We start from the raw sequence: 13230 nt of genomic DNA, 5'->3' as shown, positions 1-13230 counted from the left end.
CTATGGAATCAGCTTCCATTAAATGATAGACCCTCATAAAAGTCCCTGAAAGAGTGTAGACATTTCCAAAAGTGGCGCAGAATTGAAGTTTCATGAACTTGTTTTAAAGACACAGATGCCTATTGTTACAGAAATAGAGTATTACAGAGGACAAAATACTTGGAGAGGATGGTAATCCAGCCTATCATTTCCATCAGTGGCACAGGTTGACTCACTAGCTCATTATCTATTTGGTTCTTAAACATTTCCAATGAAGGCAGTTCTGAAGTCTGCCATGGGGATGTCCAGTGAAGCTTATTTCTGAAATCAAGTGGGAGCCAAAGGATTTTCTCCTGAAATTCTTGACCCATCAACACATTTGTCTTCATTGCTTTCTTTGTTGTTGTTGTTGTTCAGTCACTGAGTTGTGTCTGACTCTTTGTGACCCCATGGATTAAAGCACACTAGGCTTCCCTGTCCTTCACTGTCTCCCAAAGTTTGCTCAAACTCATGTCGGTTGAGTAGGTGGTGCCATCCAACCATCTCATGCTTTGTTGCCCCCTTCTCCTGCTGCCCTCAATCTTTCCCAGCATCAGGGTCATTTCTAATGAGTCAGTTCTTCACATCAGGTGGCCAAAGTATTGGAGCTTCAGCTTCAGCATCAGTCCTTCCAATAAATATTCAGGACTTATTTGCTTTAGGATGGCCTGGTTGGATCTCCTTGCTACCTAAGGGACTCTCAGGAGTCTTCTCCAGCACCAGAGTTTGAAAGCATCAATTCTTTGGTGCTCAGCCTTCCTTATGGTTGCTTTCTTGTTTTATATAACTCAGTAACAATCTTTATTCACATCGAGCCAGTTTATCTCATTGATTTTGTGACCAAATGAAATGAAGTAAGTTGTCTGCTCATAATGCATTAATTCATCTCCTCCCAGTTTTCAATTCAACAACGATATGCTTTGATTTCCTTTTTATTAAAGAGGTAGAACAGGAGGAGCCGGGGATATTTGCAATCTTGTAAGGTCTGATATGAACATATTGATATTATCATAAATAAATTTAGGTATGTAGAAGTATGTTGCTTCCCCAATTATCTTAGAGGGCTTTGAATTGACAATACAAGTTAGTTGTTTTTTGAAATACTGCCACCTGACTTTCTATCACATGTCATTTCATTTGTGTTAAACATGTCTTAAATAATGAGCTGATATGTACCTCTCTTTTATAATCATATTTGCTTACTTGTTCTGTTTTGTTTTTTAAAGAGGAAATATTTTGTCAGTGATTCCGAAAATACTCGGGAAAAATTACTGTGACTTGTGCTATTAGAGCAGTTAACAAGGCAATCTAAAAAAAATAAGGAAATAATTTTAAAACTTGGAGCTCTGGCTCTGTTTTTCATAGGGTAATAAATACTGTTGAATAGATATAAAGCTCTGCAGTGTAGCTAGGGATAATAATCAAAATATTTATCAACCAATAAGTAGGGTGTGGGCTTCCCTACTTCCCTACTGTGTTCAGACAGTAAAGAATCCACTTGCAATGTGGGAGACCTGGGTTCGATCCCTGGGTTGGGAAGATCCCCCGGAAGAGGGCATGGTAACCCACTCCAGTATTCTTTCCTGGAGAATCCCCATGAACAGAGGAGTCTGGTGGGCTACAGAGTCTATGGGCTCACAAAGAGTCAGACACTACTGAGCAAATATGCACAGCACACACAAGATAGGGTGTGGGGCTTCCTAGGGGGCTCAGTGGTAAAGAACCCACCTGCCAGTGCAGGAGATATAAGAGATGCTGGTTTGATCCCTGGGTTGGGAAGATCCCCTGGAAGAAGGCATGGCAACCCACTCCAGTATTCTTGCCTGGAGAATCTCATGAACAGAGGAGCCTGATGGGCTACTGTCCATTGGGTTGCAGAGTTGGACAGGACTGAAGTGACTTAGCATGCATGGCATGCAAGGTAGGGTGTACTGCCCAATCCAAACAGGTATGGCCTTAGCTCAGGTACAGGTGTTAAACCTTTAGGTGCTCAGTTATGGATGAAATACTAGGGTGGAGCACCAGAAAGTTTAGGACAGCAGTCATCTATCAGCCATATATCATGAGTTTAATACTCCTACAAACCAGTCCTGCTGGACAAGAACATCCTACTTTACAGCAGCCCAATCTGTACATCAAGGAATGAAATTTACATTTTTATTGGGGGTTGGTGGAAATGGAGACCTCAGTGGTAGAAAATCCCAAGCTGCGGATCTCTTGAGTCTTCAGGAGGTTTGATTGAAGGGGCAGAGGAGGCAGAGGAGACTGAGGGTGGTGTCCCTGTAGTCAGTGGATCTTGTCCCTGAAACGTCTGGGTCCTCCCACTCATTGTCTTACTCACCTCTGTTTCCCCAACACCTCAACCTACTTGCAGCTCAATAACAAAAGATGAATGAGTGATTGAGGGTGATTGACTGGCTGTTTCAAATTGTGGGCTTTATTATGATTCAGATATGATGAGGTCAGCATATCAGGAGATGACTGTCTTGGGAAAGAACCCTTACTCACAGTTCCCAAGAGGAAGGGCATGTTATATCATGCAGGGGCCACAGAGGGAAGCCCCAGCGTGGGGCAGGAGGCAGAAGGAGTGAGGGCAAAAGGTGGGCAAAAGCCGTTATTGTGGTTTCTGTGGGAAGAAGTGAGTGAGGCATAGTAAATAATCCACATGGTGTCCACAACACCCCATTCAGTATGTATAGTTTATATTCTCATGTTTATACACGAGGAAGTGGGAGCCTTGAGAAATTGCATAACTTAGTCTAGGTTGCAGAGAATTGTGATGTGATGCTCTTATTCTCTCTGTTATACTCCATTTTCCATTTGTTTTTTTCCAGTTACTTGCTTGTGTGTCTGTTGATGCAGCTAGTTTGAGTAGTTCAAAATGTTGGACAGTCCTTCTTACCTGTATGTGTCCAGTCTCCATCAGAGCGTGGGCACCATAGAAACTTTTGTGCAATCAATCAGTAAGGTCTCCATCACCTTTCTCCTTAATTTGATCAGCCTGATCAGCAGCCCATTAATGGTACAGGAGCTTTCCTGACGGAAGGAGACCATTTTTATGGCTTTCTGTTCTTTATCTGACATCCTCTGAGACGGGGAACATTGCAATATAGAAATGAATGACTCCACAAATGGTTATTTCTGTTTTTTGTGTCACTTATCCTTTTCTTAATCTGGGTTCCCTGATGGTTCAGTTGGTAAAGAATCTGCTTACAATACAGGAGACCAAGGTTCAATCCCTGGGTCAGGAAGAGCCCTTGTAGAAGGGAATGGCAACCCACTCCAGTATTCTTGCCTGGAGAATTCCATGGACAGAGGAGCCTGGCGGGCTACAGTCCATGGGGTCATACAACTAACACTTTAGTCTGGGTTCCACAGATGCTTGCTTTATAGGACACAGCCTGAAAGAAGTATGTGAGTTGTCTGCCCTGTCCTTGGGAAAGTTAAGTGAATGTATAGAACTTATGCTGCTGCTAAGTCACTTCAGTTGTGTCCGACTCTGTATGACCCCATAGACGGCAGCCCACCAAGCTCCGCCATCCCTGGGATTCTCCAGGCAAGAATACTGGAGTGGGTTGCCATTTCCTTCTCCAGTGCATGAAAGTGAAAAGTGAAAGTGAAATCGCTCAACAGTGTCCGACTCTTAGCGACCCCATGAACTGCAGCCCACCAGGCTCCTCCGTCCATGGGATTTTCCAGGCAAGAGTACTGGAGTGGGGTGCCATTGCCTTCTCCGATAGAACTTATACCAATGGACTATTTCAGGAAAGTGAATGGGAAAGGCAGAGCTACTGTCCTTGTCGGCTGGCGGCTCTCCTGATTATCTCTTCTGCCTTTTCTTCCTTCCAGCTTGCCACCCATCCTGTTTTGGGTGTGCAGGGATGAGCCCACGTAGCTGCACAGCCTGCTGGCCTTCCCACGTGCTGTTGGACGGGCAGTGTCTCTCCCAGTGCCCAGACGGGTACTTCAACCAGGAAGGCAGTTGTACAGGTGAGTATGGCTGGGGCGTATGCCCATCACACCCTATGCCCATATGTTGTCTTCATAATGCACCCTGACTCTGCATTTAGAAACTGTGTCATACCAGGCGACTAGACTTGGGCTGTGAGTCCTTCTGAGTGAGGAAAATAAGTGAAATTCTGTTCATCCAATAGGAAATGTGGATAACGTGAAAAATGAGAATCAGCTTGACCCTCTGCATATAGTGAGGGATGATGGGGGCCATCGAGGAGATGAGCAGGCTCTCATGCATTTGTGGGAGAGCAGGCATTGGCCTTACTTTTGCAGTCCTCAGCTGCAGCTACCCTACCCCTGGCTGCAGCCTAATAGAGCAAAAAGGGAAAGAGGTATTTATTTTCTTCCTTGACGCATCAGCCCAATATGTTTTTAAGAGCACCTGTATATTTCAGTGACAGAGATTTTAAAAATTACTAGTTCAGATTAGTGAAGGGTTTTATTGGAATCGACAAAATACTAAAATTTAAGCACCTTATTGTAGCTCTGTGTTTTCTTGTCACTAAGGAAAAAAAAAAAAAGACAAACACATTCTATCATGATTATGGTTTTATTTCTAAAAATAGACTGCTGAGGCCGACTGATAGGGAAAAAGCCCATCATTATAAAATTGTTTGATTTGTGTTTCTGGCATTGGAAAACACGTAGTAAATGTGTAAAATATTTTTGAAATAAATTAACACTTGTCAGATTCATCAAGCCTCAAACTCCAAAGAGGAAATTTAATGTGAATACAAATTTAGATGATTGAAGATCAATATTGTTTCTTCTGGAATTTTCTTCTACAAGTAGCTTTTTAATCTCTATAGGCCCCTGATGGGTTGTTTTACTTGAAACACTCTATTAAGCTCAGTGGGGAGCATTCTTGGTTTCTTTGTCACTGGGGTTGTCCTTGAAAACTGTGGTCTTTCCTTCTGTGCCCTCACCCTTGCCCAGTTGGTTTTATCTGTGGAAAATTGTTGTGTGGGAGGAAAGTCTGAGAAGCTGTAACTCTTCTCTGCCCATGCCCCTGCCTGCCTGAGACCAGCAGATGGAAGGTACTTTCATAGGGAAGAATAAAAAAATACAGCTACAGGTTCAATCTGTTTCTTTTGCTTTCTGTTGCTTTCCTAAACTGAAAGGATACTATCTGTACATAATGCCGTACCTCAGGGGAACCCAGCCCCTCTGCCTGAATGTGAAACCAAAATGCTGTTGTCCAGAGAGACTGTCTGACCCTGTTCACCTATGTATGGCTGCAAGAAAGAGGAAATTAACACATCCCCTCCCTGAGGCTGGTCATTCTAGGGGGTATTTGCAAGACTAATGGCCTTTATACTTTACTTCCTCACCTCCTCCTCCTCCTCTGTGTTCTGTAAAATAACCTGGCATCCAGACCGTGATAAGACGGTTATTTTGAGACACTAGTCTGCCATCTTCTTGGTCTGCCAGCTTTCCAAATAAAATTGTTATTCCTTGCCTCAACACTTCGTCTACTGATTTATTGGTCTGTCGTGGGGCGAGCAGAGGGGACTTGGACTCAATAACAGTATCACAAGCAGCAGGACTCCAAGGTCACTGGAAATATCCTGGCAGGGAGAGGGCATTGGGCGGTAGAGATCATCCTGAGAGTGCTATTATCTTTTGGATGGACATTTACAAAGTGAAGAGCCTCAGGAATGTAGAACTGGTGGTAGTTAATGCTAGCCTTCTAATCAGCAGTTTGCTCGCTTGCTTTTTTTTCCCCTATAACTTCTTATCTTCTCTTGGCCTTCTGCCAGACAAAGTTGACTTTACTGGAAATCTGTGCCTTTCCTTCCCACCAGCTCTGCACCAGAAGGGAATTCTTTGTCATTAGTTCCAGCAAGCACTACCCAGCTATGGTCCTTCACCTCCCCTCCTCTTAGAATCATACAGGCTTAGACTTCCTCATCCTTGGCAGAGAAACCCTTCAATCTCCTTCCACGCACACTTGCTCCCGCTGCCCATCTTGGCAACACAAGAGCAGTTGCAGCTGCAACTTTCTTTTCTTCTTTGCCATCCTTATCTTTATTGCCTGCACCTACTGGGACTCACTGCTCTTTTTCAGTATAGTACCTCTCAGTAATTTGGTGGTTTTTCTGGGGAAAACATAGCTTTGACAGTTTTGTCTAAAGAATTGAACTTCAAACATGGCTCATGATAACCTCCAGAAAGAGGCCTTTTTTGGCTCTTTGTATTTTAATTAAGTGTTGCTGCTAAAACAGGCACTCAAGTTGTGGCCTGGAGGGAGAGCAGAGTTGGCATCTGACTGTGAGAAGTTTTCACTTCCCCTGCTATGGATAGTTCCACCTGTGCCTGCTGGGGATTTCTGAGAAGCAAAATGTCTCCCTCTTCTCCATCGAGCTCTTTGAATTTTAGAGAGGGAGAGTCTTACCACTTGTTTTTCTGCTTCTTGACTTTGATCTGAGCTTCATGACTTATATAGATGGGAATGGTCATACTGAGCAACCAATTCCTCTCATTTTATTTTCTAGAAAGTTTTAAAGTATTTATTTACTTATTTAGCTACACTGGGTCTTAGTTGAGGCATACAAGATCTTTAATCTTCCTCTTGGCATGTGGGATCTTTTTAGTTACAGCCTGTGAACTCTTAGTCGTGGCATATGGGATCTAATTCCCTGACTGGAGATTGAAACTGGGCCCTTAGCTTAGCTATTGGACCTGGGAGCTTACCTACTGGACCACCAGGGAAGTCCTAATTTCTCCCATTTTAATGTTTCTAGATTTCATGTTCTGTTCATGGGCAACGTTTTTGCACTAGAAATGCTGTCTTTTGGTCAATGCCAAAGGGTGTGCCAGACTTGCTCAGGCGTCTTCTTCGAAAGATGATTAGCGTTTGAAGTCTGTTCTTAGTGTAATTGGTGGAGTACACTAAATACTTCGTGTGTGTACATGCTGAGCTGCTTACTCCAGTCCCGACTCTTGTTTTTCCTTCCAGAGTGCCACCCCACCTGCAGGCAGTGCCATGGTCCGTTGGAGTCTGACTGCATCTCATGCCACCCTCACATTCCTCTGACTGCTGGGAGCTGCAGGGCCAGCTGTAAAGAGGAGCAGTTCCTCAACCTCGTGGGCTACTGTGCTGGTGAGTAAGTCCCCTTCACAGGCTCAGAAATCCCTAGCCAAAGGCTGGGGCTCTTCATGCCAGGCCCCAGAAGGCTCTTGTATTTGTCCTTTGTCATCAGATTAAGAGCTCTCTTTTGGGAGATGTTTGTCTCATGTCCAAAAATTCATTTCACTGCTTTCTATCTGACATTTAGTAAATATCTGTGGATTCAAGTGGAATCTTCTAATGATACTCTTGCAGTTCCTGAAAAAAATCTTAGAAACCTCATATTAATGAAAACTGAAGTCATGGTAATGATTGCTTACATGCATGCAGTGCACTTTAGCTTCAGACGGCAAGAGGTAGGTTCAAGATAGTCACTGCCCTCTGAAAACTATTGTCCTCTTGTCTGTGTTATCTCCTGCTGTGAAGAACCTTTGTCATCAGCCCTGAGCGCACACAACAACAACCAGGCACAGAAGTGCAGGGAGATTAACCTAGAAGCAAATCAGTTGCTTCAGGAAATGGGATTTTTTTTTTCCTCCTCAGTTTAGTACTCAGATCTTAAAATGAAGTAAATTAGAAAACCAAAAAAGAAAAAAAAAGCAGCAACAGCTTTACTGGGACTTCCCTGGTGGTCCAGTGGTTAAGTCTGTGCACTCAATACAGTAGGCACAGGTTCAATCCCTGATCAGGGAACTAAGATCCCACATGCTGCACAGGTATGGCCACAAATTTTGTTTAAGAAGCACCTTACTGGAAAGAAACCTGGAATTTGGATAATGATGAAGTAGCCACGCAGTGTTTGTGTTCATCCATCCATCCCTACAATAAATATCTTTGAGTGTCTAACAGTGGTCAGATGCTCAGAATATAAAAAAAAAAGTTTCATAAGACGATGATTGTGCCCTCAAAGAGTTTAAGTCTGAAGAAGGGAATTTACAGACTAGTGGGTTATTTTATATTTCTTGACCCACTTCTCCAAGTTGCACGAGAAAGTTGCAGAGATTTGCCTACAGCAGCTGTTGTCACGCTCTGAAGGGCTTGAGTAGGAAGCATCCTGGGATCCAGTGGGCAAGAGGGGAAGCTGAAAAATCTGGTTAGACACACCCCGGAGGGGCTGACCTGGCTGTAGGGCTTGTTCTCAGGCAGGGAGGGAGTGTGGCCAGTTGTCTGCATCAGAGTATCGAGGTGGCCTGTTCAACACAGTGAGTAAACGATAATAGTGCTTCATGTGTGGCTGGGGCGCCGCAGTCCTGGATGATTTCTTTCTTTTTGCACATGACCTTGGCTCAGACAGTAAAGAATCTGCCTGCAGTGTAGGAGACCCGGGTTCAATCCCTGGATCAGGAAGATTCCCTGGAGAAGGAAATGGCAACCCACTCCAGTGTTCTCGTCTGGGAAATCCCACGGACAGAGAAACCTGGCAGCTATAGTCCATGGGGTCACAAAGAGTCAGACAGAACTGAGCGAATAACACTGAGCTTAAGACTAGACATTAGAAGGAATTCCCTGGTGGTCCAATGGTTAGGACTGCACACTGTCACTGCTGGGGGCCTGTATTTGATCCTTGATTTGGGAACTAAGAAACCACAAGTCATGTAGTACCACCAAAAAAAAATAATGAGTGAAAAAATGACTCAACGTGAGAGTCCAAGATCTATACCCTAGGGAGACAGAACTCTTGAAAGCAGCCAAGACCTGCTAGGATTCAGAGCAAAACCTGATTATAGAGACTGCAAACATTTTAGGAACAATGGAAAGTAGAAGCCCAGAGAGTCCAGGCTTCAGACAGATGTGATAACCCATAACTAGAGGGGTTTCCCTGATGGCTCAGACAGTAAAGAATCTGCCTGCAATGCCAGAGACTTAGGTTTAGCCCCTGGGTTGGAAGATCCCCTGGAGATGAGCATGGCAACCCGCCCCAGTATTCCTGCCTGGAAATTCCAAGGACAGAGGAGCCTGGGGCTGATTTCTATGTTAGGATACAGAGGAGCAGCTCCCAAGAGGTTCCTGACATGATTAAAGCACATTAGTGGATATTTGTTGAGAATAACCTGAGCTCAGGGTGCTCAGTTGCTGTTTGGGGGGTCTCAGAGATCTTGCAGGCTGCTTAAGGAGATGACACAAGTACAGTTAACAGACAGTACAAAGCGATTTATGGATCATAACCTTTTTAGGCAGTATGGGTGGTAGGAGTTCAGAGGAGGGAGAAATAAAAGATATGGACAGGTGGGGCCCCAAATTCTTCCTGAAGAATAGCTAGGATTCTGTGAGACAGAGGGAAATGGGGTGGGCATTCCAGGTGTGTTTCTACCGGGAAACAGGCACAGGGGTAGAACATGTGGACCATTTGTGGCCAGTGAGAGTGGTCCAACCTGGCTGAAGGGCCTGGTTTGAATTATGACATATTAGGTGAAATGACTGGAAAATGTAAGTTGGAGCCAGGGTATACAGAACGCAGAGTTCTAGGCTGAAAAATTTGGACTGACTCTTGTGAGCAATAGAACTATGAGAGTTTTAGAGGGAACTGTTGACAGCTAAGACTGTGTTACAGGCAGGAAGGCTGCAGGCTGTGTGGAAGATGGATTGGAAGTTGCAAAGATGATAGTCAGAGTTGTTAGAAGGTTGAACCTTCATAATGGCTTTTCTATTTTCAAACTATTCTGAGTGTGGAACCTATACACTTTATGCTGGGGCCATTTTATAAATAAATGTTTATATAAGGAGTTTGGAAAATTTTAATTTTTAATCAGCTCAGTTCTCTCCAATGTCCAGAGGCCTCTTCGAAGGTAAATTAGGTGATTAGGAGTTGCATTAACTTTTTAAGGCTTATATGGGATCAGTGGAATAAAGAATCATTGAAGTAGGCCAAATGACCCTGGAAGTTCCCAGCCCTAGAATATCAGATTCCATTAATGTAAGCTGAAAGGAACACACCTTGTCTGTCCTGAGAGTAGGTGAAAGTTTTAAATAAGGTAACCCATTGTTTGGTACTTGGAAATCTTTTATTGAGTGAGAATGCACTCGTACATGCTAAATCGCTTAAGTCTTATCCAACTCTTTGCAACCCTGTGGATCGTAGCTCTGTCCATGGGATTCTCCAGGCAGGAATACTGGAGTGGTTTGCTATTCCCTCCTCCAGGGGATCTTCCCAACTGACGGATCGAACCCATGTTTCTTATGTCTGCCTGCATTGGCAGGTGGGCTCTTTACCACTAGCGCCACCTGAGAAGCCCTGAGTTGAGAGTAGCTTATCAATATTTATCACAGAAAAATATGACCAGTAATTTCAGTTGTTGACCTTTTAGAGAAGTGCACTGACCCCAAGGTTTATTTTTTAATGAATATATGCCCTTTTCAAATACCTCCCAATTCTCTCTGTAATATTGTAATGGATTTGTTCATGTATGGCTTCATCAAATATTTATTACCCACATGCTCCTTACCAGGCACTGTGCTAGGCTCTGGGGAGGCCCAGATGAATAAAATATAGTATTTGCATTCCAGAAACACACTGTGTAGTGAAGGAAGGAGATGTTTGTTGAATGTGGTATTACTGTGACTTATATGAGCTGAGGGACAGCACCCTATCCCAGGCTGGAATGTGAGTGTGTGTGTGCACTCGTGTGTGTGTGTGCGTGCATGCGTGCATGTGTGTAGTGAGTGGTGAAGGCCTTCTGGAACAAGTCATAACTGAGATGATTTGGAAACATAAGTAAGAATTAGAGAGCTTTGGAGATTTGGAGAGGAGAGCATTCCAGAAAACAAGTCAAAGAATAGTTTCTATTCAGGCATCAACAGAGAGTTCAGTAGAATGCCAGGTCCCTCTAGGTGCTGGGCCCTGAAGCAGAAGGAAGCAGGCCAGGTCACGAGGCCTTTGTGGGTTCTGTTTGAGGAGAAGAGGCCTTGTTATAAAGACTGTGATAGGTTTTTAAGGAAGGAAGCATTTTAATTACATTTCTGTAAAGAGAAAGATCTGCAGAAGATTGCATAGAAGAAGATAGGGGCAGAATGTCCTTTGGGAGGGAGTTGTAGGAATCCAGGTGAGAGATGAATCCCTTTGATGAGAAAGTTGCTGAGGGGATGAAGAGCAGGGCACAGCTTCAGTAAGCATTAATCGTATGTTAGGTCGACCCATCTGAGATTGCTGTTTTGTGGGCAAAAAAAAAAAGGTCAAATAATGGCAGTTTCATATGGTTCAACATAATAGAAACAGCAGAAGTTGGTGATCTCCTAGACCTGAGGCTAAGGGAGAGTGAATTTGGGGGATGATTTCTAGGATTCTGATCTAGTCAGTTCAGGGACTAAGAGAACCTTTTGTGAAGGACCAGAATAGGAAGATGATATATTTGACCTTGGGCAGGTGGGACAATTGGACTATCTGGGGTAGCTTTCCAGGAGGAGAGTGAAGGTCTCATTGAGCCATAAACTCATCTGCAATCTTCATTTCACCCTGAGCCTAAAGTCCTGGAACTCCTTTTTTAGCTTAAGTGTTACTTCAGTCACGTCATAAGTTAAACTCCTGGAATATTTCAGTGACTTTTATCTAAATGCTGGAAGGTGTTAGGAGGAGCCCTGGTGATAGCAGAGCAGAAGATAGTCCACCCATGTGGTGCCCTCAATAAAGTGTATTTCCAAAGTCCTTGGGAAAATCTAACACAGTGGAAGCCCTGAAGCACCCTCTCTTTCCCCTCTGTCTTGTGCGAACTTTAGAGGTTGGTAGGATTTACTCACAGGATTTATTCTGTCTCTGAGCTGTACCTAACCTAAGATCATCATCAGAGACCTCTTAATTGCCCTTAGCTGTTTAAGAAAGAAAATTACATCTAATTTATCACTCAGACAAGAATAAGCACATCCTGGGAACAGGTCCAATAACCTCAATGTGTTATCACATATGGAGATGTCATGTGTGTGAGGTTTTTTTTTCCCTCCAAGTCTATCAAAGCAAATACACAGTTTGTGAGATTTGGGGCCAGAGCTGAAGGCTTTCAACAAAGACAAATGAGCTGGGATGAGAGGTAAGAGTGGATAAGATTGCAGCTGACATGGTGAGGTATTATGGAAAACCAGTTGTTTTCCTCCATAGAGTTTTGTTTTTTATACTTTGCTCACATCTCAACAATGTTATCCTCAAATTTCAAAACCTGGGGTGCTCTTTCTTTTTGTCTTTCTCAGCTAAAACCTTTCTCTTTTTTCATAGAAAAGGGTGAGAAGTAAAAAGAAAATGTGAAGAATAAATATTCAAATGAAGGTGCATTAAAAAATGACATTGTTTTTCTGGAATGTCTGATGGGAAGGCTCTACTTTTTAGTTCTTAGGTAGAAAGGAGATAATGCTGAGAGTAATATTGTAGAGGAGAAGGCGGAAACATTTTATTTATTTATTTCACTTTTAATCTAGGTATTGTTTATTTACAATATTATGTTAGTTTCAGGTGTCCAGCAAAGTGATTCAGCTATATATGCATATATGTATATATCTGTATGTTTTTCTACTCTTTTTTTTTCCTTTTCTTTTATTTATTTATTTTTTAATTAAGGATAATTGCTTTACAGAATTTTGCTGTTTTCTGTCAAACCTCAACATGAATCAGGCATAGGTATACATATATCCCCTTCCTTTTGGAACTCCCTCCCATCTCCCGCCCCATCCCACCCCTCTAGGTTGCTACAGAGCCCCTGTTTGAGTTTCCTGAGCCATACAGCAAGTTCCCGTTGACTATCTATTCTACATATGGTAATGTGAGTTTCCATGTTACTCTTTCCATACATTTCACCCTCTCCTGCCCTCTCCCCATGTCCATTAAGTCTGTTCTCTATGTCTGTTTCTCCATTGTTGTCCTGTAAATAAATTCTTCAGTATCATTTTTCTAGATTCCGTATATATGTGTTAGAATTCGGTATTTATCTTTTTCTTTCTGACTCACTTCACTCTGTATAATAGGTTCTAGGTTCATCTACCTCATCAGAACTGACTCAAATGCGTTCCTTTTTATGGCTGAGTAATATTCCATTGTGTATATATATACCACAAGTTATATATATATAACTTCTTTATCCATTCATCTGTCCATGGACATCTAGGTAGCTTCCATGTTCTAACTATTGTAAATAGTGCTGCAGTGAACA

The 13230-nt window shown here is 43.0% G+C and overlaps 1 protein-coding gene across 1 annotated transcript in view; it reads left to right on the top strand.

The window, feature by feature from the left end:
- Positions 1-13230, top strand: part of FRAS1 (Fraser extracellular matrix complex subunit 1) — a 518223-nt gene that overhangs the window by 295850 nt on the left and 209143 nt on the right. The window contains exons 19-20 of the mRNA XM_061145732.1: positions 3868-4008; positions 6992-7135. Of these exons, the coding sequence (XP_061001715.1) occupies positions 3868-4008; positions 6992-7135 (285 nt within the window). The remainder of the gene's footprint in view (positions 1-3867; positions 4009-6991; positions 7136-13230) is intronic.

Source organism: Dama dama, chromosome 6, assembly GCF_033118175.1.
Source record: "Dama dama isolate Ldn47 chromosome 6, ASM3311817v1, whole genome shotgun sequence".
In the NCBI taxonomy this organism is placed as follows: Eukaryota; Metazoa; Chordata; class Mammalia; order Artiodactyla; family Cervidae; genus Dama; species Dama dama.
The sequence above is the reverse complement of the archived record's forward strand: the minus strand, read 5'-3'. Positions and strand labels throughout refer to the sequence as shown.